This window comes from Neoarius graeffei, chromosome 11 (assembly GCF_027579695.1).
Source record: "Neoarius graeffei isolate fNeoGra1 chromosome 11, fNeoGra1.pri, whole genome shotgun sequence".
Lineage (NCBI taxonomy): Eukaryota > Metazoa > Chordata > Actinopteri > Siluriformes > Ariidae > Neoarius > Neoarius graeffei.
In genome coordinates this window covers 67,412,550-67,439,477 of record NC_083579.1, presented here as the reverse complement: position 1 = coordinate 67,439,477, position 26,928 = coordinate 67,412,550, and the positions used below count along the sequence as shown (strand labels likewise).

The 26,928-nt window shown below is 41.5% G+C and overlaps 1 protein-coding gene across 1 annotated transcript; it reads right to left on the bottom strand.

Moving 5' to 3' along the window:
• Positions 1-1,251: 1,251 nt before the first annotated feature.
• LOC132894591 (serine/threonine-protein kinase Nek9) lies at positions 1,252-26,701 on the bottom strand. The gene is made up of 25 exons (XM_060934630.1): positions 26,604-26,701; positions 25,953-26,155; positions 16,125-16,302; positions 15,954-16,009; positions 15,797-15,867; positions 15,592-15,697; positions 15,272-15,403; positions 14,389-14,499; positions 14,106-14,170; positions 10,112-10,162; positions 9,823-10,015; positions 7,714-7,858; positions 7,357-7,557; positions 7,226-7,272; positions 6,677-6,838; positions 6,457-6,565; positions 6,130-6,291; positions 5,846-6,013; positions 5,636-5,695; positions 5,275-5,462; positions 5,017-5,178; positions 4,759-4,881; positions 3,573-3,626; positions 3,031-3,146; positions 1,252-2,163 (listed from the first exon to the last, which is right to left on the bottom strand). Exons 1-25 carry the CDS (start codon positions 26,668-26,670, stop codon positions 2,157-2,159), a joined length of 2,937 nt encoding a protein of 978 aa, XP_060790613.1. The 5' UTR covers positions 26,671-26,701; the 3' UTR covers positions 1,252-2,156.
• Between the last annotated feature and the right edge of the window lie 227 nt (positions 26,702-26,928).

Sequence of the window (26,928 nt, the reverse complement as noted above, 5' to 3'; positions counted from 1 at the left end):
CAGTAACAAGGTGGCAGCAAACCACACAAAATAGGATGGGGGGGAAAAGGCATGCCCCAAAACTTTAATTGAGCCTCCTGACTCCTCAATCCTACCTTTCTTCAGCCTGTGACCCAAAAATCAAATCAAATCAAAGCCTGCCACTTTCACATACACATCAATTCTTTAAAAAGAAAATCAAGGAGATAAGAGGCTTCTGAAATACAGATACTTACTATATGGAAGTCTTTTTTTGTACCATGTGACATGCAATCTTTCAAAAGTTCATTAAATATAAGACTATTTTTTTTTTTATTAGGTTTCTAATGGTTAGGTGGGTGAATGACATTTGAATGATGACCACAAATGTTCACAAAGCTCTGCACCCAGGATCGGTGGCTAACGGGAGGTGTATCCAAACACAAGCATCCCAGCCCAGAAAGGTAGTTTTCCAGGCAGGTTTTCTCAGTGACTTAAACTTTTGCTCAGGACACACCTTAATACATTTTTTTTTAAATCATCACGTTCTAAATATAGTCAAGGTTATTTGCAAGAGGGGGAATCAACTATTGCACCCTTAAAGTGCTGATGACACGTTTTTGACATCTTTGGCAATGTTTTATAACATAAAAAGTAATTCCCGATGATCCATATATTAATTCACAAAGGCGCCTATTTTACAAGTTATGATGATAAACGCGGCTATTTGGGCAAATTTGACAGGGCTGCAGCACCCAGGAGACGAAGGAGGAGGAGGAGCTATATGACGTCAGCGAAAGAATCTTCCTCCTAACTTACCAGTTTGTTGTTGATGCGACAGGTGTTCAGTTTATCATTATTAGTATTTTTATTAGACATTATTATATATATAGTTATGCCTTCGCGTTGTGTTGCCGACTTTTGCTCCAAAACCCACAAGGATGGGGTAAGTTTATTCAAGTTTCCCAGAGATCCCGAGCTGCATGCGAAGTGGGTGAAGCAAGTCACACTCACAAGTGGGAGCCCTCACCAACATCCGTCCTGTGCTCTGAACACTTCGATTTGGATTGTTTTGACACCCTTCCCAGCTTAAAAGAATCTCTTGGGTGTTCAGTTCAGCACAAACGTGTGTTACTACCATCAGCAGTGCCTACACAGTGTTGCCAGATTGGGAGGTTTCCCACCCAGTTGGGCGGTTTCAAGTGCATTTTGGTGGGTTTTGAACATATTTTGGGCTGGAAAACGTCAGCAGTATGTGTTGCCAGATACTGCTGAAGTTTTACAGCCCAAAATATGTTCAAAACCCACCAAAATGCACTTGAAACCGCCCAACTGGGCGGGAAACCTCCTAATCTGGCAACACTGCCAGTATTCCGGAGGGGGTCTACTAGTAGCTATGCCGGATCCAAAGACAGTCCTCCTGTCAGAACATGTGTTGTGAAACGACATAAGATAAAGGTACGTAGAGCTATAGATTCTACATGATAATCATAAATGTAATCATAAAGTCGGCGTGATATCAGTCATGCATTTGCTTGTGAAAGCTTGCGGCTTTCATGTAACCGCCGCCTAGCAACGAGAGGCAAAGGGTAAAGAGGGTAGGCTATCATAGATTCTATTCGGAAGAGATCAACACAATTCTAGACTCCCAGAAGAGGAAGAGCTAGCACTAGAGAGTTCACCGGCGTTTTCATGCACCATTTCCATTGAGTAGAACCAGAGTAGAACAGCCAGTGAACCGCAGCGTGTTCTTCCGCTGACGTCACAACATGGCCGCGAGCCACAGACCCAGTTTTCTTGCGCTGTGCAATTAAAAGTTGGATATTCGCGTAACAACAGCTTCTTTTCACGTAATTATAACAGAAATCTAACATGTTTGCCATGTTGTATAGTTTATTTAAGAAATTGCATAGAGTCATGCTCGTGTCATCAGCACTTTAAATGCTCCACTTCTCCCATAAAACCAAAGTCCAAGACATGATACAATAACACGAAGCACTATAACTAACTTATAGGTACAACTAAAAACTCTGAATAAAAAGCAAGTAAAATGTACCTGGCTTCTAGGCTGTGTATATGCAGCTTTATGATACCCTCATAATTCATTGATGTTACACATGATGTGATGCTTCAGCAAATGTGGATCTCTCAACTCGTAAATACGTTCATCCTTGATTCTTGTTGTCCTCCCCCCTTCCTCATCTCCTTAAAATGGAGTGACAACAAGGAGGCACAATTAAAATAAGAAGCACCCTAAGATTTAGAAAACATCCAGGAGTATACAAAAACACACACTGCAACCACAAGAGGGAGACAACCATACATAATCTGAAAAATCAGTAGTACATTCATCATCACAGATTCTTGGATATGTGAAAACCCATTCATATACACATTTGCACATAACATTAAAATTTTGGAGTGAGTGTCATCTCCTCAGTTGCAGGCATCAATAACTATTCAAAATAAAAGTATGTTAAGAGACATAAATATTGTTTTTTTGCAAGGCCCCACAATCCACAACTGAAAGAAATGTCTATGCTTTTTCTCCTGTGACAAAAACCACACATGACAATTTTGGTGTAGAAATCAATACTGAAGATAAATGCACCACATGTGAATAGCTTAAAGCTCATCAGGTGCTGTTTTGGCAATAGCTTCCATAATCCAAACAGATGTATTAAAAGATCCGTCAAGTCTTGAGTAGTCCTGAACCCAAATTATTCATATTGTGGTTCAAGAATAAAAGAAAGTATACACTGGTGCCTGGCATGCACATAAACACAGACATGATGCAGCAGGAATGCTGTGGCCAACTAATATATCCTTGTACTGATACAAGAGGAGAATAATCTTTGATTATTACCAAGAGGCAAAAGATTTTGTGATGCACAGTCCTTCCTCTCACACTGTGAAAGCAGGAAGACTCCGGTCCAAATGACTAACGTTTTTTTTTATTAAACAGCTTCCCCAGTCAGCTACTCACTGAGGTTTCTGTTCAGAGAAGATCTTTAGCTGTACTCAGTTATAAATTTAAAAAAATAAAATAAAAATTATCCAGCTGTCCCTCACTCCTCATCATCAGGTAGGCACCCTTGGTGGTTGCTCTTGTCACAATGATCAGCTCCTTCTTTGAGGTCATTAATGACTTTCCGCAGTCTCTCGTTCTCTTGGAGCTGGTCATTATACTGAAAATCGAGAAACAGATGAGTGTTTAAAACAATATTCCACTGTAATCCTAATGGACCTAATCTCCAGTGCATAGATAGGCTAACAAGCACATCCCCAAATCCTTATATAGGATCTTGATGTGCGATACCCACACTCTTCTTTTTCTTCGAAGAAAATCTTTAAAAAAAAAAAACAACCCAAGCAAATAACTAGCAATCCCCAGCATTACTACTACTCCATTTTTCCATTTCCTGCCACCTAGTGGACATATTAAAATTACATGCACGAAATGAAAGCAGACACCTACGAGACAGCCTGGGCATGAGGTCCTAGTGCTTGGAAATACACAGACAGAAGTATAAACCAGGCATGGAACACACTTCAAGAGGATGTGATTCAGCCTAATGGTTGTCATGCAGACACAGAAACAAACAGCTACACACCTGTTTCTTTAACTGCTGGATTGTTGCGTCTTGCTTTTTCACCATTTCTTTGAGCTACAACAGAAAAAAAAAAAAAAACACTTAAATGTGAACCAAAGCATATAAATGTGGAAAACAACTGAAATTACTTAAAGGCGTTACACAAATTCCTGCTGCTTTTCTTGGATTTATTCTGATATGACCTCTTTCAATAAAAACAACAAACAATTCAACATGAGCAGTGTTGATGGGGATGCCTCCACCTCGAGTCTTGTCCTTTCTGTTACCAAGTTTTATCCCAGAAACAGCCGTAAAATACATTCCAAACAGGAAGGAACCTCATCTCATTATCTCTAGCCGCTTTATCCTGTTCTACAGGGTCGCAGGCAAGCTGGAGCCTATCCCAGCTGACTACGGGCGAAAGGCGGGGTACACCCTGGACAAGTCGCCAGGTCATCACAGGGCTGACACATAGACACAGACAACCATTCACACTCACATTCACACCTACGGTCAACTTAGAGTCACCAGTTAACCTAACCTGCATGTCTTTGGACTGTGGGGGAAACTGGAGCACCCGGAGGAAACCCACGCGGACACGGGGAGAACATGCAAACTCCACACAGAAAGGCCCTCGCCGGCCCCGGGGCTCGAACCCAGGACCTTCTTGCTGTGAGGCGACAGCGCTAACCACTACACCACCGTGCCGCCCAGGAAGGAACCTACTGAAGAAAAACTCTCTCAGACGTTTGACCTTGACCCTGTTAGGATCAATTCTGAAATCTAATCATGTAATCTGCTGGTTTTCAAGATAACTCCATATAAATCCTTCAAACATTCACTCACTCCCCCCCCCCCAGATATCACACTAGCAAAAATCTCTGGACAGACACATGCACGGATGGAATAATGGCAAAAATCGTCGCTAGCCAAAAATGGGCCTTTAGTTCCTGAAGCCAACCGTGTAAGTAACATCCCTGTATGGCAAGCATTCAAAAATCTAATCAGTTGATCTCCTAGTTTCCATGATAATTCGATATAAATCCTACAACCAACCAACCAACCATTCGTACTTGAGATAATCACAATAACAAGAATCTTGGACAGACAGACGACCTGAAAATATAAATGTCTCCATTACCTAGTGGGAGAGACAGTAAAAACAAAGTTGTCTATTTTTATGCTCATGTTTGAGTGAAACTCTTACCTGTGCAAGCTCACTGCTCGCTTGGCAGCAGGTCTGTTGTGCACATTGTTGTGGCAGGTTACTTTTCTTCCAAGCTCCAGAGTCCAAGCCATTTATGCTCTCATAGTCTACCCATACTGTTTGCTTACAACACACACACGCATATCATACATGAACATTAAAACTGAAATACAATATTTTTTTAAATACTTTGAAATTAAACAACCCAAGAAACCGCCAAGTGTAACAAAAAGGTTGTAATGTTTGTAAAGCCTTTACCATGAAGCCATTCCCACTAGCAGCAGCTGCAGCAGCTGCCTTTAGTTCTTGAAGCTCTGAATATGGGAGCGTGGCACGTTCTGTGAAGGGCGTAGCCAGAGGGCTAGACATGGAATCTCTAGAGCCATCAGGCATGGGAATGAATTCTGCATCCTGCAGCTCCTGAACAGGGAAGACTGGAAGTGAATCCAGGAACCTTACGGGAGGCTACCTGTTCTAGAGAAGTAGTTCTTTATTGAGGTAACTGGTTGTGCATACTTTACGGAGCCAAGATGGACAAGAACTCTCATTAGTCTTGCTCTCCATCAAGACAACTGACGGAGTCTCAGGACCTCTCTCCTCCAGGTCAACCTCCACAGTGCCTCCCATAATGCCCTCTCGCAGCTCAGAGTCTGATCCAGACTCAATATCCAAGTCCATAGAGGAGCCAGGGCTCGGACCTATCCCTAACAATAATACAGAAATAAAATCAAAAGAATGAATGAATGAATGAATGAATGAATTCAGGTCAATGCTCCAAAAATAAACCCCCTCAAACTCCAGATTTACACAACGTAAATTAAGCACTCAATAAGAGTAAGTGCAAGTATATGAACAGAAATACCAAACACTTTCTTACCACTTCCAATGGACAATCCACTACTGTTTGAACGAATTGTTTTGGAGTTAAGCAGCTTTTCTGTGAGAAACACAAAAATTGGATGGGATCAGGCGGTTCACGTTCGAACGCTGAAGCCTATTTGTTATTCATACTCATCATATTTTACCATCAACCAATTTTGATTTTTTTTAAGAGCAAATTTGGTGGGGGAGAAAGTAAGCCAATTACCCACGACAATGATTGTGTGCCAACCCCTGCACGACAAGTCAGGTACATGATGTAGGGAACCAAATATGGGGCGGGGAAGAGCAGGGCAAACCTCAGAGCCAAATCCTCGATCAGCAGGCATGCCTAAACGTCCATTTCCTGCATTTCCCCAGGCAAAGATTTGATTATCTGAAGGGGGGAAAAAAAAAATAAAAATAGCGGCTGTCAATACTTCATGCACCTTCACTTAATTTCAGTATACTTCTTGTACATTCCCTTTTTCCAGTGATATTTTCTTTGCTCACCCTCTGTGGCAGCAATTGTGAAGCCATCTCCGCAGGATACTTTGGAGACAACTTTTCCCCCAAAGGGTCCTAAAAGCAGCTGAACCCCTTGATGTTTCTTAAAGTCCTTTACACCAAGCTGGCCATATTTATTACAGCCAAACGTCATCAGACGCCCCCGTTCTGCATATACATAGACCAGAAAATCGAAACTGAATATGTGGTATCCAGGGTCCAATAGTTATTCTAAAAGTTGTCCTGTATAGAAAGTGATTAGTAATTTTGTCTCCAATGTAAATCCAAGAGACATATTGAGGAAAAAAAAAAAAAGAAGCAATAAATGTTTACCATCGATGGCTGCTGTATGGGTCTTCCCAGGGGCAATGATTTGGATCTTAAAGCGGGCAAGCAGCTTTACTAAAGTCAGAGTTGTTGTGTACGGTATATCCTGACAACCCTAATTGTTGGAAATTTAGATGTTCTTAGACATTCTGAAGGTTCAACAAACAAAACAGTAAGACAGACAAGAAATTGCTTCAATAGTGTGCGCCCTCCGTGAGGTCCATACCTCCCCAGGGTGGTTCTTGATACCAGTAATGCCTTGATTGAGACCTAGCTTGTTAAACTCGTTGTTTCCACAGGTCAAGACTTTTCCAGACTCTGTAAGGAAAAACGTTCCATCGTTGCCACAACAGACTGAGTCAATACAGGCACCCTTTGGTACTTCCACCTGCATTAGTGCACATATGATGGAGGCAGAATACAGAAAATAACACACTGATTTGCACACAGCACATTTAGGAAGATGATGCAAACCTAAAAATACTGACAATATAAGGAATAATTTCGGTATCACGCAATTAAACCACTATCAATAACTCAAGCTGAAGCTTGTCTGCTCTCCATATGTTATAAATACTATGCTCAGTACTGTATTAGAACCATCACAATAATATTAAATAATTAGTAATACAACTGTAGTGCGCATAATACATGTACCAGTACGTACCTGCACCATTGAACTGTATACAAACAGTTCAGCACAGATTATATGGATGCAATGTAAACATTTACCAGAAATGCCTGCAAGGCTAACGCAAACGCACTACATACTTACGAGCATAGGCGAGGCAAAGTCGTCCTCACAGTCCAGGCCAAGTCTACCTGCGCAGAACAATCTCTTGTTAATAAAATGTTACTTTAAACTCAATACTCTTTGGTGGTACTCGGAACATATACAGTGTTTACCATGTTCTCCGCAGCCCCAGGAATAGATGCTTCCACCGTGCGTCAACACTACCACATGGTTGTCTCCACAGGACACCTGTCGCACTGGTCGTTCCTGAAAGAACTCCAGCAGAACCGGCTCAAGAACCTCCATACCCATCTCATTCTCCACACCTATACAGCCATAATAGTCTGAGCCAAACATGTACATTTGGTCCTCGTCTGGTTGGAAAGATCAAAGAAATACAGTCACAAACCTGAACACGCATTCGGCTTGATTAATAGAGCAATAAAACCTACTGAAGTAATCAAACGATTACGATTTCTTAAACCTCATACAGCTTGAAAAGAATCAAGAAGCCTTTAAACTTTACTTACCAGTTATACAGGCAGTAAAGTCTGCCCCACAAGACACCTGTCTGATGGCTTTTCCCTGCAGACGTTCTACCTTGCGAGGTTGTCGGTATGAGGCCTGATCCCCATGCCCAAGCTGGCCTACCATTTTAGCACCACCTTGCACACTCTACAAGAGGAAATAATCATACTTGTTAGTTAACACAACTGAAGCATTGATGTCAAGTACAGCACAATACACGGACAATAGAACGTACACTACCGTTCAAAAGTTTGGGGTCACCCAGACAATTTTGTGTGTTTTCCATGAAAAGTCACACTTTTATTTACCACCATAAGTTGTAAAATGAATAGAAAATATAGTCAAGACATTTTTCTGGCCATTTTGAGCATTTAATCGACCCCACAAATGTGATGCTCCAGAAACTCAATCTGCTCAAAGGAAGGTCAGTTTTATAGCTTCTCTAAAGAGCTCAACTGTTTTCAGCTGTGCTAACATGATTGTACAAGGGTTTTCTAATCATCCATTAGCCTTCTGAGGCAATGAGCAAACACATTGTACCATTAGAACACTGGAGTGCTGGAAATGGGCCTCTATACACCTATGGAGATATTGCACCAAAAACCAGACATTTGCAGCTAGAATAGTCATTTACCACATTAGCAATGTATAGAGTGGATTTCTGATTAGTTTAAAGTGATCTTCATTGAAAAGAACAGTGCTTTTCTTTCAAAAATAAGGACATTTCAAAGTGACCCCAAACTTTTGAACGGTAGTGTAGATCAAACTGTCCATTGGAAAAAAAAATTAAGTTGTCTCTCAAAGCAAGAGGCAACTTTTTTTTTAAAAGAACATTTACATGACCATGTCAACAAACAGAACACACAAATCTATTGTTAGAACAATTCTCAAAGGCTACGTTCACACTGCAGGCTGAAGTGACTCAAATCCGATCTTTTCGCCCATATGTGACCTGTATCCGATCTTTTATTGACAATATGAACGACACAGATCCGATTTTTTCAAATCCGACCCAGGCCGTTTGGATATGTGGTCCTAATTCCGATCCCTATCCGCTCTTTTCATATGCGACTTCAGTCTGAACCGCCAGGTCGCATTCATCCGACTTACACGTCATCAACAAGCCACAAACGTCACTATTCTGTGCTGAAGTAGGCGGCGGGTCTCTCAAAAAAAGTTACAACAACATGGCGCATAATCACGGGCGCAGATAGAGGGGGGGACTCGTCCCACCCAGATTTAAATTCACCTCGTTCGGTCCCCCCCACTTATAGGGAGGAAAAAACGTCTATGCTGTCTTTCTTTGTATAAGGCAAACCTCACGGAAAAATCAAAAGACTAATTACCATTCTGTTTATTGAGGTGCACAGCAGTGTATACATAGTTGCAACAACTCACATAAAACAAAGACTGATATTCGGTTGGTTGAGCTGCGCAGACTGCACAGGTTGCGAGCTCGAGCTTGGTTGCTATGGTTACTAACAACAAGTTTGACAGGCATATCGGGGTTGGGGTTGGTTTGCTGGCAGCTTTGTCCCCCCCCCCAGTTTTTTGTCCCTCCCAGTTCAAAAAACGTATCTGCGCCCCTGCGCATGACATCAATGCGAGGGACGCTTCGGGCTGTGAAGGTTCTGAATCTTCTCAATGGAAGGACGCAGAGGTTAGGGAGCTGATTTCCATTTGGGGGGATGCAGCTATTCAAGCTAGATTGGATGGGTCATACCGCAACCGGGCGGTTTTACTTCCGTAAACACTGGCCATGCTCACTGCGTGTGACGTCGTCGTATCCTGCAATGCGCATGCGGAACACTTTTAGGTCGCTTTTCGTTCATACTGAGGATCACATACAAGTCGCATATATTTGTTAATGTGAACGACCTCACAAAAAAATCGGATTTCACAAAAAAATCGGAATTGAGCATTAAGCCTTGCAGTGTGAACGTAGCGAAATTCAGGATCCTCTCAACTGTCTACTAACTAGAAACATTATGCAGCTTTATACTGCAAGGTTAGGTCAAGCAATTTTTCCAATGAAAGAATTTGTAAGGTGTACTATTAAAGACAAAACAAGATTATACTGATGTGCAGAAAGTTTGAAATAAGATTCTTACAGCCCAAGTGTAAAGCTCTTTCTCCACAGTAACCACAGCGAAATGCGTCTCCCCTGCACACACTTGCTGAGCACTAGTGCCACCCTTAAACACGTCCAGTTTCTGAGGGGTGAACTTCCCTCCTCCCCAGAAATGCACCTCTCTTGAACGGGTGGTTACTACAGCAACTGGAGTGTCTGATACGGTGCTCAGCCTAAAGAAAAATAAATGTACAGAGTAAATCCTAAACTTGTAAAAACAGATATTAGAAATAGCGTTGCTAAAGGCTGTTAGAAAGTGTTACACATACCTGGGCTTCTTTGAAGCTGAATTCAGTGCAGCCACACGCCCCTCAAACTTCCTGCAAGCATTGAGGTGGGTTTTTTTTTTTGTTAGGTTTCCTTTCCAAAAAAACAATTATGTTTTGTGCTTTTGTCCTGAAAGTAAAACTTTATATCTTGGAAAAGTAAATAGAAAGAAAGAAAACCCAAATTGAAACTCCAACTATTATAACTGTTAAGTTAAACTGCTTCACTAATAGTTAATCTGGAGGACATACAATACAGTGCAATACTCTGAGGTACGTGTGAATTAATGCTGGAAAGCAAAAATACCTTAAAAACGATTTAATTTCTCAAAAGTTCTAGTAAAATAAACACTGAATTAAATAAAATCAATATTCGGCATGACAACGCTTTGCCTTTAAAAACGCATTTGTTTGCCCAGGGACACTTCAGACAGTTTTATAAAAATCTTGGCTGGGAGGTTTTCTAAGCATCTTCGACAAGCAGCCACAGTTCTTCTGGAAACTTTAGCTTTTGCTTCTGTTTTGCAGAAAAGTGGACGAATACATAATGCTACTTTGTTTACTGATGCACAAATATTTTTCTGGAAAATTTAGTATTGCTTGGAAAAGCAATGCTTGGAAATGTAAAGTGTTTTTATTGATCCAACAGTGCAAAAGTCATAAAATAAAACATTGAGGAGGGGGGTGCCCAAGACTTTTGCATAGTACTGCATAAATTCAAAGTAAGGCCACCCATTTTTTATCTTTAGGTTCACGGATTTTTTCAACATATTTTTGATGTCGGTCAAAATAAAAATAAAAATGTCATCCAATTTTTTTTTTTTGCATGGCAAAATTTCAATGTCGGATTAAGACAGAGATGCCTACCCCAAATTTTGAATTTCAGTATTCTTGAAAACATTTTTCAGTATTTTGGAATGACTTTCAGTAACATTAATTTATGCACATTTCCATTATATATATATATATATATATATATATATATATATATATATATATATACACACACACACACACACACACATATATATATATATACACACACACACACACACACACACACACCAATATGTTTAACATTTAAATTATTAAAAAGAACTGTTTTGTGTGAATTGAATAAACAAAACGCGAGCAGCCATCTCAACTGAATTTCCACTCAACAAATTTCTAGAGCATACAATATATCACATTTTTATAAATACAATAGTGTTCCCTGTTTGCAGACATTACGGTTGACTACCAATCATTGGTATTGAATGTAACTCCTCAAAAGTATTATATTATATTGCCTGGCAAAATGTTCTACCTGTTAACGGATTCTAATAAAATAAAATAAAAATCTCTTATTTCATGCCAAAGAGAGTCCGACATTGTTATCTTAATGTCCCAATATATAAATACTTCAGCATAATGCTTCAGAAGAGACATTGAATAAAATGACATTTATAATTGTATTTAAAACAGTGGAATGATCAATTTTTTGCCACAATCCCAACAGCACTAATCATAAAATTCTGTTTTTGATCATACTACATGTACATTTGCACTTGCAACACTGAAAAGACTTTGAATTAAAGAAGTACAGCCAGTGTTTGATATTTCAGTGAATAAAAATCAGACATGTAAAAAGAAACTGAATAAGTTTAACTCACATTTCATGGCACTAACTGACAAGTTCAACTCCAAGCATAGGTCAACCATCACCGCTTCAGCACGTGTCACGTTCCGTGTCTTTTCATCCACAGATTTCGTAAAAAACTGCTGGATACCCCCAGATTTACTTTCCGCCTGACTCGCCATTTCAGCATACTCCATATGTTTTTTGGAGTTGACATGCCGCGTGCAGTCATCGCGACCACCACGAGTGATGTTAATGTCAGTTCTACACAGTTTGCAGTGCGCGTATCCATTGCCCTTTTGACTGGGTGTAATGCATGGCCATTCTACTGTATCAAATAGCGCGAACAAATGTGCGGTATCTGCGCATGTCACACACAGCATGTGCGGTATCTGCGCATGTCACACACAGCATGTGCGGTATCTGCGCATGTCACACACAGCATGTGCGGTATCTGCGCATGTCACACACAGCATGTGCGGTATCTGCGCATGTCACACACAGCATGTGCGGTATCTGCGCATGTCACACACAGCATGTGCGGTATCTGCGCATGTCACACACAGCATGTGCGGTATCTGCGCATGTCACACACAGCATGTGCGGTATCTGCGCATGTCACACACAGCATGTGCGGTATCTGCGCATGTCACACACAGCATGTGCGGTATCTGCGCATGTCACACACAGCATGTGCGGTATCTGCGCATGTCACACACAGCATGTGCGGTATCTGCGCATGTCACACACAGCATGTGCGGAATCTGCGCATGTCACACACAGCATGTGCGGAATCTGCGCATGTCACACACAGCATGTGCGGAATCTGCGCATGTCACACACAGCATGTGCGGAATCTGCGCATGTCACACACAGCATGTGCGGAATCTGCGCATGTCACACACAGCATGTGCGGAATCTGCGCATGTCACACACAGCATGTGCGGAATCTGCGCATGTCACACACAGCATGTGCGGAATCTGCGCATGTCACACACAGCATGTGCGGAATCTGCGCATGTCACACACAGCATGTGCGGAATCTGCGCATGTCACACACAGCATGTGCGGAATCTGCGCATGTCACACACAGCATGTGCGGAATCTGCGCATGTCACACACAGCATGTGCGGAATCTGCGCATGTCACACACAGCATGTGCGGAATCTGCGCATGTCACACACAGCATGTGCGGAATCTGCGCATGTCACACACAGCATGTGCGGAATCTGCGCATGTCACACACAGCATGTGCGGTATCTGCGCATGTCACACACAGCATGTGCGGTATCTGCGCATGTCACACACAGCATGTGCGGTATCTGCGCATGTCACACACAGCATGTGCGGTATCTGCGCATGTCACACACAGCATGTGCGGTATCTGCGCATGTCACACACAGCATGTGCGGTATCTGCGCATGTCACACACAGCATGTGCGGTATCTGCGCATGTCACACACAGCATGTGCGGTATCTGCGCATGTCACACACAGCATGTGCGGTTGTCGTAAAAATAAATAGCCTAGCCGTGAATCGCGCATGGACTGAAAAAGTCGCTTGGACATTTATAAACAACTCACTGGAATTTTTTAAGACTTTATAATAATTCCGTACAGAATAACACTGTTTGCCGTAACATCGTATTTACGTAACTTTTCCGTACAAAATACGGCCAATCCGTACTAGTAGGCATCTCTGCGCTTGAGAGACGAAATCGCCCACGTTTTGGTTAGTGAGACAGTGAAAAGACTTTTCTTTACCACACTTTATGCTTACGTACAGTTGAGGCGATAGCTCGGAATCCATGCTGTCAGCGTCAGCCATGGTCAGCACGAGGTTGACACTGTCGTAAAGTGGTCGTAAATACCATAAAAATATTCAAGTGAATACTCAACGTCGTAAATAGTTTCGTTTTCGGACTCGGCTGAAGTGGATATATGCAACACACATTGTCGTTTGTATTTGCGATTCTAATACTTTTTACTAAAAGAAATACGACCTAGTACCAGGGATACAGTGCTGTTACAAGAAAAATGTGTGACTATTTTTTTTTTAACATCTCTTTTTGTACGTTTCGGCGGTTAAAATAAAAATACGCACAGACTTTTTATTTTTCTAGCGGTAGTATTTAACTGCCGTCGGCGGATCCGTGATCCGAAAAATCTAAAATGAGTCGCCTGACTAAGAAACCCAGAAGCAAAAGCTAAAACTTCAGCAACAAAGAAATATCGTCTAGATGTCACAGTGCCACACACTCAATGTTAAAAACAAAGGTAATGTTTCTGTGCTACTGAATAAACTGTGTGCTTGTTGTTGTTTTTTTTAATCATTCTTTATGAACCAAGCTTTTGCTCTTACTGCCTTCTTAATACTCACTGTTTATCACAGGAGATGATAGGCCAGTCAAGAATCTGATCAGCTGTAGGTCTCTTCTCTGGATCCTAAATAAACATACGCACTCATTATTGCTGATTTACAATCTCGTGTTCGCCTGTCCATTTTAATTATTTTGTACTGTCCTTGTCCAAACCACATTATTTGTAAGTCTTACTACACAGGCAACGATCTCCATACACAAACATGAGATGACATGACCACAGCTTTTCATTTATTTAAAAAAAAAAAAAAAAAAAACCTTGATGTCTTTAGATCTGCTCACCTGATCTAAGCATGCATAGACTATCTCACTGAGCTCTGGTGAATAAACATCCGAGTTCATCTCCATAGTAAAGTTGCCTTGGACGATCTTCACACACAGGTTCAGAGGATTCTGGAGATTGAAAATGGGCAATAAACAATGCTGGGTCTAACAGCCAGTGATGGGGTTAACAACAAATTGTAAGCCAGCTTTAAAAGACACAGCTGTTTTAGGCCAAGTTTACATTAGACCGTATCTGTCTCGTCTTCTTCGCGGATGCACTGTCCGTTTACATTAAACCGCCTGGAAACGGGAATCTGCCAGGGTCCACGTATTCAATCCAGATCGTGTCTGGTCCGGTGCTGTGTAAACATTGAGAATACGCGGATACGCTGTGCTGAGCTCTAGCTGGCGTCGTCATTGGACAACGTCACTGTGACATCCACCTTCCTGATTCGCTGGCGTTGGTCATGTGACGCGACTGCTGAAAAACGGCGCGGACTTCCGCCTTGTATCACCTTTCATTAAAGAGTATAAAAGTATGAAAATACTGCAAATACTGATGCAAATACTGCCCATTGTGTAGTTATGATTGTCTTTAGGCTTGCCATCCTTCCACTTGCAAGTGGTAAGTGATGTGCGCTGGGATCACACACACAGCGGCTCAGTCCCGAATCACAGCTTGTGCACTTCACTCGCGCGCTCTGTGAGCTGCGCAGGGCCGGAGTGCGCACCCTCCAGAGGGCACTCGCTGTTCAGGGCGGAGTGATTTGGAGCGCAGGATGCCTGCGGAGCCGAGCGTATCCGTGTATTGGTGTTGCTGTGTGCACGCTAATCGTTTTAAAAACGTTAATCTGATGATCCGCTGATACGGTCTAATGTAAACATGGGCTTAGATAAATACCGTTGCATCGAAGGTCCTGGTGAGAGTCAGAAGCTCAAATAAAACGCAGCCCATGGCCCAGATGTCTGATTTAAAGTTGTACTTGACCCCTTGACAAAGCTCCGGTGACATGTAGTATGGAGTGCCGACACACTGGAAACACAAATTACAGGACACTTTATAAGGTATAGCAGTTTCTGCAGAGTAAGAGTGAGGCAAATTAAGTGAGTGATGTGATGCCTGAGGCTCATCGATTAAATTATACATTATATTAGTGATGTCTTATTTCAATCAGATTCAAAAGGAAAAAAATAAATAAAATTGTAGCTTATTTCACTCACTGTCTCTGCCATCGAATACTCTGAATCCAGCTTCTTGGCCAAACCATAGTCTCCTAGCTTTATTAAGTTCGTCTTGGTGAGGAAGATATTTAATGTTTTTATGTCTCTTTAAAAAGGTGAACAAGACAAAACGTACGGTCCCATCACAACTCAATTTTCTTTAGCTGGAATATTTTATTAGACGTACCAGATATTCAATTCATACCTATGCAGAACACCAGCTTTATGAATATGAGCCACAGCTGATGCAATTTGGAAAAGATACCATATAACAACCTGAGAAAATAATCAAAATGACTGTCACAATAAGACAAAATTAACAAAAAAAAAATCTTCCAATATGAATTGTTTTAAAATAGTACCTCCTGTGTAAAGAGTTGTCCTTTCTGTTGGTTAATTTTGTCATACAGATTTCCACCTGGAAAAACAATGTGCAAGATGTTTTTATTCAACACCTAGAGATTTTACGTTCGATAATGTTACAGGTTCATCAACCAGCAAAATGGAACGCAATATAAAAAGCATTTTCTGACCGTTGCAGTACTCCAGCTCAATCAGCAGGGTGTTTTTGTCCATGAAGTGGTTGTAATACGCTATGATATTGTTATGCTGGAGAATGGACAGAATGCTGATTTCATTCATGACATCTCGACGCTTTTTATCCGAGAGACCGGTCAGCTCAATCTCCTTCCAAACCACCAAGGAATTATCCTGAGGGAGAGTCAGAGTAATGGCATGTTGAAGTGCTTCACCGGTTTTACACAACAGCCAACAGATACATGTTTGATATACGCCACACCCCTGCTGAATCAAAACAAACATGACATCAACTTGCAGAACTAGTAAATAAGGAGAACAACAGGAGTTGAGCAAGAGCCTTTTGTCAACTGTGGAAGATTTTTCACTACCACCTTCACTTACTCCTTTTGACTGTAACAAAGACCCTTACGAGATGCCATGTGGTTTTGGAGTTTTGATGTACAAGTTTGAACTGAGGTCAACTGTCAGCAATGCTGATGAAAAGCTGCGTGGTCATGTGTCCGACGCCTCGCATTACATCATTTCAAAAATATTACTTGCTTGACAAGCTCTGACATGATACAGAATTGGAGGCTCGATCAGTCTGAAGTAGCAAGCCAACTTGGGATTGATCAGACCCAAGTTGGTAAAACACTCCTCCATTCCTGTGCTGTTCCTGGCACATAGTGGTAAACAAATTCCACCTTCTTCAAAATGAATGAGCCCCAAACAATGCTAAGCAGCCAAGAGATGGGTGAAAAGAGAATAGTGTGTGGGAAGACACACCACCAAAATTGCACTGACGAACCATGTTTGCTGCTAACAAGCTGCTACTGTAAAGAAAGACTTGGCCTTGGGGCAAGACACAAATTTCCTTTTTGAAGGGTGGCAGGGTAAATGCATGAATATTCATGAGAAAAGTGTTACCTGATTGGTTGGTGAATGCCTGAAGGGGGGCCAGCTCACCCTTCCCAAAAGCCCCTAGGCCAAGTCGCCACTTTCGCATCCATGGATATTCCACTGTTTGAACAACAATCCAGTGACATGCTAAGCCAGGGGTGGGCAATTATTTTTCCCATGGGGCCACATGAGAAACAGAAAATTTTGTGGAGGGCCGGACCAAAAGGCTGAACTAAATTCTGCATAATATTAATTGTATTTCTTTATATAAAGCAATAAATAACATTGTTTTTACAAGCTGCTAAGACTGGTAAGAGTATGGAAGAAACGAGGTTGCCTTACAAAAAATGTCATTTATTCAATCAAATTTCCCAAAACAATGGTTAACAAAATGTGAACGTTTGTACCGTTTTTCTTCAGTCACATTCACCCCAAAACACAATAAAGACATCACAATATTGTCTTTCTACTCCAAATATCAAGCAAGACACATCATATAATAATGATGCCCATATTTGTAGTCTAATCACCTCATTTGGTGTTTTTCAGTTTTTTATTTGTTCAATGAGAGAAATCTAGTCTCTGTTGGTCTTTAACGAGTGCATCAGAGTCAGGTTGAATGTCTGAGGTGGAGATGCGAAACACAGCTGATCATCAGTTGATTCGGTGTAGGTATCAGATCTACAGATCGGCTCGGGCTCCGGCGCCTGCTGGTGACGTCACACTATGTGATTGGCTGGACCGTTTGAAGGATGACGTACAAGTTTGTGGCTGGTCTGGACAAATTACGGAAGTAGTTATCGCGGGATTAGGTTTCGTGGGATTTCATGTCATGTTCATGTCGCGCGCATTGCGTTTTTGTTGAACACAACTTCAAAATAAAAGCAATGCACATTCAGTCCATGCATGAGGTAAAATTAGAAAATACGTTTATTTTGTAATTTCTAATTAATCTTACGCGGGCCGGTCAGAATGAACCAAAGGGCCGGATGCGGCCCGCGGGCCGTAAAATGCCCAGGTCTGTGCTAAGCCATAGATAATAAACTAATGTGAAACTGAAGATATTTTGTCAAAGTAGCTATATTTTAAAAACTTTCAAATCAATCCATCCCATTTCGCATGGTTACTCCTTTGTAATAGACCAGAACCGGCCTCGGCTGTCTCACAAGCATGAGATGTAGGTATGACATGTAGATGAAGAAAAAAGTTGGAGAATTTGCAGAGGCTTTGCTGCACAGAAATCTAATAGAGCAGTGGTCACATGATTTCAAAACAAAACCAACAAACTGGATTCTGGAAAGGGTGAGTCAGCCCCTTTAAATGTATGATCACACTGTTTGGGAACCCAGTCTCAGAAAACATAAGCCTATCTGGCAATACGATCAGGGTGAATAAAAATCTATCTAGTTTTGATACCGATTTTTTAAAGACAAAAATGTGGTGTACCAAAAGGCATTCACTAGCCAATTAGGGAGCATTTTCCTCATGAATATTCATTATGTTTTTCTTGCCACCCTGCAAAAAGGAAGCTTTCAGGCAGGACATGCACTGCCCGGCCAAAAAAAAAAGTCACACGCTAATATTTTGCTGGACTGCGTTTAGCTTTGATTACAGCATACATTCGCCGTGGCATTGTTTGAACAACAGCATCACAACATTTATTTCCGTCCAGAGTTGCATTCATGTTTTGCCAAGATCTTCTCTTGATGATGGGAGAGTTGAACCGCTCCGTAAAGTCTTCATCACACTCCAAAGACTTTCAAAGGGGTTAAGGTTGGGACTCGGATCTTGTAGTGGCCAATTCATGGGTGAAAATAATTCCTTGTGCTCCCTGAACCACTCTTTCACAATCTGAGGCCTAATTTTAAGTCTGTGCCATCAGGGAAGAAAAAAAAAAAAATCCATAGATGGGATAACCTGGTCATTCAGGTCATCAGCTGGCTTCATTTTATTGCCCCATAATGTTTCTGAGCCTCGACTTGACCAAATGAAGCAACTCCAGAGGCTTAAAAGTCTGAAAAAAACCGGGGCGGGGCCCAGGGTGCTAATGATTTTTGGCTTTTTTTTTTTTTTACCCCAAAGCCATTAATTTTATCAGCAAAAATTTGCAACTTGGAAATAAATTCCCCTTCTTGGTGGACTCCCAGGTGAAAATGATTAATATGGTACAAGAGACTTGTTTTTAATCAATTCACATTTGATGATTTCAAAAAAAAAAAAATCAATGCACCTTTTAATATAAACGAGCTCTACAGTATTATATTTCTGCATTTTAGCTATTCATGTCTTTGAATACTCTAATCCTTTAAAATGAAGTGCAAACCAGAAAAAAGTTCTATCATATAATTCTCTTAAGCTTTCTTCTGATGTTATCATGGTAGCAGGTCGTCTTGCATATTAAGCAGGCAACATTCAACATCACTCATCACTTCCCTTTCAACTGTTGTGTGTACTAACTCGGTTTTATCTGGACAGGATGCTGTGTAATCTAATACAGATACCATACGGTCAATCTGAAGATCGAGATGGTGATTTTGAATTAAAGAACAGGCATGTACAATGGGCATTACATATTGGAATTTTTTTTTAAATCAAAAACTAAGTTCATCTCAGCCTACAGTTTGGGCAGACGCTCCCGCGCGGCACATGCCAGCAATTCCGTCCCCCTATGAAATGAGCAATAAGTAGGAGAGTTATACACGGTATCATACTTAAAATTTCATCAACTGAAAACTCCGGTCCTCGAGAAAAGAGATAAAAGCTACATCACTTCATGCGCTTTCCTTCTTACCCGACACACCCACCCTTCTGGAATCGGGTAAATCTGGACTTATCAAACCATATAACCTTTTTCCATTGCTCCAGAGTCCAATCTTTATTCTCCTTAGCAAACTGAAGCCTTTTCTTCAGATTAGCCTCACCACTAAGTGGTTTTCTTCTGGCCACACAGCTGTTTAGTCCCAATCCTGTGAGTTCTCATTACATTGTTCACGTGGAAATGTTTGTACTTTCACTAGTCACCATAGCCATGAGTTCTAGTGTTGATTTGTTTTGCGATTTGACTTTAAGCATTTAAGTGATCTCTAAGCATGCACTGATACCGGCATCGGCATCGGCCCCGATACTCCACTAATATACTCATACTCGTACTTGTCAAACAGTTGCCGATACCATGAACCGATACCAGTGCCAATCCCATGCGCCGATACCAATGTTCCCCGCAGCGCTTTTTGTTCCATTCGAGAGAGGAAAAAAAAAACTGCATTGTTGAGCTCAGGCTTGAGCATAATATGATAGGCTATACCATGCGCCGATAGTGTTCCGTGAAGCACCTTTTGCCAGCGTCCGTCCGAGGAAAAAAAAGCCTCTCCCAGGAAAAAAATTGTAAATCTCAAGCATTGAGCGTAGGCTAATTTCGTCAGAAAACAAAAAAAAAAATTGTTCGACAAAAACCCATTTTTCCATGACGAAGATGTGTTTGCGTAGTCATGAAACAGTGCCGTCACAATATCTTTCCCCAACACTGTCATTTTAAACATCTCTCCACACTCCACTCCCTTTCGCTGCCATACGCAGATAGGCCTACGCTAAGATCCCCAACGTTGTCCTTTTTTAATGTTGGCTATTCGCCTAGGTAAGGGTTTTGTAGGACAGGCTACTCACTAACAAACAAATGAAAATCGGATTTTTGTATAGGTGAATCCAACCGGCAGAGTTTTTAAGTACGAGTCCAACCGGGAGAGTTTAAGAGTGAGAGAGAGAGAGAGAGAGAGAGAGAGAGAGAGAGAGAGAGAGAGAGAGAGCTTTAAGAAATGGCTGATTGAGTTTTCCAACTTGTTTCAGTTGAGGGCAACGCTAAGACCAAGGAAATTGACGTCCCATCTACAGGTATGGAGCTCCACGAGCACGGGACGCAATGTTGCGAATGGACAGCAACAGCGTCTGCCTAACAAGTTCTGCGACTGAACAAGAGCGTGCTCGAGGCATTCAACTCTTCTGCAGCACACAGCAGGATGTGCGCACATGCACGAGAGGAGGGGGGGGGGGGGGGGGGGGTCATATTTTAGTCTGCATTACTGGCGATGGAAATTAAATAATACATCGTCGCCGGCCGCCACTGTTATCTTGTGCGCTCTCTGTGATGTTGCGATGGTCACTGCTCCTCCCTTTCACGCCCTTGTCTTGTTGCTAAATGTAATTGGAGTAGTTTAAGCGCACCACAAGAACAACCCTTAAGTCAACCAAGACCGCAATGTTGCGGAAGGCCGATGATAGAGGGGGTAAGTGACCAGCAGAGTGAAATGATCACGCTGCATGTGGTAACTCACTGCTCTCTCCTCCCTTCATCAACAATCGGTCTTACATGTTGCAAGAGTGCAAGTCTTTCTTGACTTTGAAAGTTGGACTGTGAAAGTGAATGTTGCACGACAATCGAGAGAGGTTGCACACGGAAGCGCAGATAGCCTTGTAGTCCACGTTACACTGCCAGCAGACAGCGCCTCTTCATTTCACGGTAGCGCTTCTTTTGCAACATTATGTAGGCCTAGTAGGCCGAGCGCAGCAGCGCTTAGGTTTTGCAACATTATTGTAACAATGTTGCAAAAGATAAGTGCTACCGTGAAGAGGCGCTGTCTGGCTGTGTGACGTGGACTCAAGGCTACTCTGCGCTTCTGGAGCAGCGGAGATTGTCAATGTGAACCCGTGTGCATGATCACTCCAGTTAGAAAACAACATTCACGGGAAATTGATAAAGTAGGCCTATTAAATATTCAAATGCTGCAATTCTTGAAAAATTATATTTTAATAACATCAACAGTATCGGTATCGGTAGTACTCGGTATCGGCAAGTACTGAAATGATAGTACTCATACTCGTATCGGTTTTCACAAATGTGGTATTGGTGCATCTCTCTGATCATGGTCAGTCAAGATTTTTCACTGCTATTGTTCCAGGTTCTAAAAATGCATTGAACAGTTTTTAACCCAACTCCAGTAATTTCAGCAATCTCCTTAATTGTTTTCTTTGCTTGATGTAGGCCAATAATTTGACCCTTCTGTAACACGGTAACAGCTTTTCCATGACCACAGGATACATCTTCCGATATGTTTGCTCAAGAAATGAGAAGCTACTTACACCCTGTGTCCAAAATCACTCACTACTCACTGTATAGTGGACTATATAGTGAGTTCGCCATTTTGTAGTGCTGCCCAAATGTATAGTGAGAATTATTACACCCTATATAGCGTACTCATAGTATCCCACAATGCACCGTGAAAAATTGTGTACAACCGATGGTTACTAACCAAGCAATATATACCATCATGCATTGCAGTCGCGCTGAAAGAAACAGGGGGGATTGCGGTGAATGGACGGAGGAAGAAACACATTATAAACAGATATTCAAGTACAATTAAAAAAAAAGAGAATAAAAAAAGCTAAAACAGAATTAGACATAAAAATACAAGTATTAAAAAAGTTACAGTGCAGAGCGAGGAATTAATCAAAAGCCTCAAATTTGATTTAATAAAAGGCCGCGCAAAGAAGAAAGTATTCAGCCTTGATTTAAAAGAACTGAAAGATGCAGCAGACACAAAGTACTTTGTATTTATTAATGTGGGAAATACGTTCATTATTATATATGTATTTATCAGAAAAATACATACATGTATTTATTATTTTGAAAATCCACCAGCCGACTGATCTGGTACGTTTTAATTGTGCAACAGTAACGACGTAAATAACGGCGCAGCAGAGTAGTGTCCGAAAATGTTTTTTCTCTTTTTTCATTTTACCAATGAGCTCACTATGTAATCCTTTATATAGAATTCCCTAGACAGTGAGAAGAGAGTAGTGAATGAGTGATTTCACACACAGCCACTGCATCAGGTAGGGTTAAAAGAATTGCTTCGAGCTGAAACAAATTAAATCACTGCAATAATTATCCAATCAATGGGTTTTTTTTGGCTTAAGTCCTTTGAGTATTTAATTGGGGAGACACAAAACTACAGTGGTGCTTGAAATTTTGTGAACCCTTTAGAATTTTCTATATATTTCTGCATAAATGACCTTAAAACATCATCAGGTTTTCACACAAGTCATAAAAGTAGATAAAGAGAACCCAGTTAAACAAATGAGACAAAAATATTATACTTGGTCATTTATTTATTGAGGAAAATGATCCAATATTACATATCTGTGAGTGGCAAAAGTATGTGAACTTTTACTTTCAGTATCTGGTGTGACCCCCTTGTGCAGCAATAACTGCAACTAAACGTTTGCGGTAACTGTTGATCAGTCCTGCACACCGGCTTGGAGGAATTTTAGCCCATTCCTCCGTACAGAACAGCTTCAGCTCTGGGATGTTGGTGGGTTTCCTCACATGAACTGCTCGCTTCAGGTCCTTCCACAACATTCTGATTGGATTAAGGTCAGGACTTTGACTTGGCCATTCCAAAACATTAACTTTATTCTTCTTTAGCCATTCTTTGGTAGAACGACTTGTGTGCTTAGGGTCGTTGTCTTGCTGCATGACCCACCTTCTCTTGAGATTCAGTTCATGGACAGATGTCCTGACATTTTCCTGTAGAATTCGCTGGTATAATTCAGAATTCATTGTTCCATCAATGACGGCAAGCCGTCCTGGCCCAGATGCAGCAAAACAGGCCCAAACCATGATACTACCACCACCATGTTTCACAGATGGGATAAGGTTCTTATGCTGGAATGCAGTGTTTTCCTTTCTCCAAACATAATGCTTCTCATTTAAACCAAAAAGTTCTATTTTGGTCTCATCCGCCCACAAAACATTTTTCCAATAGCCTTCTGGCTTGTCCACGTGATCTTTAGCAAACTGCAGATGAGCAGCAATGTTCTTTTTGGAGAGCAGTGGCTTTCTCCTTGCAACCGTGCCATGCACACCATTGTTGTTCAGTGTTCTCCTGATAGTGGACTCATGAACATTAGCCAAATGTGAGAGAGGCCTTCAGTTGCTTAGAAGTTACCCTGGGGTCCTTTGTAACCTCGCCGACTATTACACGCCTTGCTCTTGGAGTGAGCTTTGTTGGTCGACCACTCCTGGGGAGGGTAACAATGGTCTTGAATTTCCTCCATTTATACACAATCTGTCTGACTGTGGATTGGTGGAGTCCAAACTCTTTAGAGATGGTTTTGTAACCTTTTCCACCTTGATGAGCATCAACAACGCTTTTTCTGAGGTCCTCCGAAATCTCCTTTGCTCGTGCCATGATACACTTCCACAAACATGTGTTGTGAAGATCAGACTTTGATAGATCCCTGTTCTTTAAATAAAACAGGGTGCCCACTCACACCTGATTGTCATCCCACTGATTGAAAACACCTGACTCTAATTTCACCTTCAAATTAACTGCTAATTCTAGAGGTTCACATACTTTTGCTACTCACAGATATGTAATATTGAATCATTTTCCTCAATAAATAAAATGACCAAGTATAATATTTGTGTCTCATTTGTTTAACTGGGTTCTCTTTATCTACTTTTATGACTTGTGTGAAAATCTGATGATGGTTTAGGTCATATTTATGCAGAAATATAGAAAATTATAAAGGGTTTGCAAACTTTCAAGCACCATTATAGTATGGGATGAGTGATCAAAAAGTCCCCCCCCCAGAAGTGATGAAAACAAGAATGTGCAGAACTATATACTGTCATATTTGTGTACATTACAGTAAAGGACAGTTGCAGGGTTTGTTTGTTTTTTTAGACAAAACAAAAAAAGCTCATTCACAGCTATAGACCATTTAAAGTAGATAGTTAACCTAAATGCACGTCTTTGGAAACCAGAGCACTTGGAGGAAACCCACGCAGACATGAGGAGAACATGCAAACTCCATACAGAAAATCCCCTGCCGGCTGCTGGGCTCGAACCTAGAACCTTCTTGCTGTGAGGCGACAGTGCCAACCACTACACCACCGTGTCACCAGTTCTAAATATTTTTTTTCTTCCATCTAATAAATTAATTAAATCCACCAACACCATTATCATCATCTTCTCCCTTGTCCAGCACTGTTGCCAGGTCAGGGTTCATGTGGATCCTATTGATCCACATGTCATATTAAATGAAGTATAGTTTTATCCCAGATGCCCTTCCTGGCACAACCCTCCCATTTCTGGGTTTGGGAAACAACCATAGACAATTTAAAGTAGACTGTTAACCTAACCTGCACATCTTTGGAAACCAGAGCACCTGGAGGAAACCCACACAGACACAAGGAGAACATGCAAACTCCATACAGAAAGGCCCCTGCTGGCTGCTGGGCTCGAACCTAGAACCTTCTTGCTGTGAGGCAACAGTGCTAACCACTACACCACCGCGTCACCGGTTCTAAACAGTTTTTTTCTTCCATCTAATAAATTAATTAAATCCACCAACACCATCTCCCTTGTCCAGCACTGTTGCCAGGTCAGGGTTCATGTGAATCCTATTGATCCATGTCATATTAAATGGAGTGTAGTTTTATCCCAGATGCCCTTCCTGGCACAACCCTCCCATTTCTGGGTTTGGGAAACAACCATAGACAATTTAAAGTAGATAGTTAACCTAACCTGCACGTCTTTGGAAACCAGAGCACCTGGAGGAAACCCACACAGACACGAGGAGAACATGCAAACTCCAGACAGAAAATCCCCTGCCGGCTGCTGGGCTCGAACCCAGAACCTTCTTGCTGTGATGCAACAGTGCTAACCACTACGTTCTCATTTGTAACTTGTGTGAGAAAACTAAAGGTGGTCAGAGGTGGTGGTGGAGGTGAAGATACCAAATAACTCAGAGGCAAAGAGTAAATCAAGTCCTCAAGCACATAACAGTCTGTGGAAATAGTTTAAGACTGTAACACACTAGTGGACAAGAAAACAAGGATGAAATGCAAGACTATAAAAGTTAAAGATAGTGTTGATGCCAACCTCTGTGCGTCTGTATAAGGTGGCTTCCCCAAAAGCCCCTTTGCCCAGCACCCTGATGGGAATGTAGTGTAACTTCTCCTCCTCGCCGCTGAACAGGCCAGGGGCCGGGGCTGGGGCCGGGGCGCCGCTCACTGACTCACAGCCCGAGTCCGAAAGAGACGCATAATGTCGCTCATAATCTTCCAGTGACATTTTGTTGACCGCTGTTTAGTTGATCATAAACAAGATGGCAATACTGAGACAATACTACATGATCAGCGCGCGCAGCCCAGCTAGTAATAATACTACTCCTGCTTAGAAAGTACAGTCTCCAGACTAGCATTAGCCACCTAGCTAAACTAGTTCAGTATCCTAAAGAGGTTTACTCAGTTGACGTCCATATAAAACTACACACATTTGACATTTAAGACGTTCAACTAGCTATAAATTACATTTCTTTGTTTGTTTTTCATAACGAACCGCTTAGTACGTTTAAAAAATAAAAATAAAAAAGGCTCAAAAGTTTGACGTTAGCTAAGCTAGGTAGCTAGCTAGGTAGGTAAATAGGTGCGTCGCTGATTTAACACACTAAGCCAATATAACTCTTACATAACTACATTACAACACCAAAGTTTCTATCTAAAATCACAATTACATCCCTGTGTTCATCACTTTTAGTGAGTCGGGTCCCATTTCTCCCACTCCAATCTGAGGCAGATAAGAGGCGTGGCAAGTCCATAGTAATGCTTCTTTCACGGCTGAGTCGACTCTTTGATTCGGTTCTTTTGGATGAACGTTCGAGTCAGCTCGCATAGATTTGTTTATTTTTTGCTAAACACACGCTCGTGTTCTTCGTTTAGCACCGGGGGGAATAAATAGAGGTGTTTGATTCTGAGATACATCCAGTGAGTCTTACCAACATCCGAATTATTCGACACAAGAGATAATGATTTTTTTGTTTTTTTTTTGCGGTCCGGGTTCTGTCAAATCCTGCGCT

What these genes read in the sequence shown, in the direction of transcription:
- LOC132894591 (XM_060934630.1), bottom strand. Translation starts at nt 26,670, where the DNA reads ATGGACTTGCCACGCCTCTTATCTGCCTCAGATTGGAGTGGGAGAAAT. An exon ending in TCAGCTTCAAAGAAGCCCAG is followed by an intron (nt 10,016 to 10,111) that starts GTATGTGTAACA and finishes ATTTTTCTTTAG; the next exon opens with GCTGAGCACCGTATCAGACA. An exon ending in GCACACAATCATTGTCGTGG is followed by an intron (nt 5,696 to 5,845) that starts GTAATTGGCTTA and finishes TGTTTCTCACAG; the next exon opens with AAAAGCTGCTTAACTCCAAA.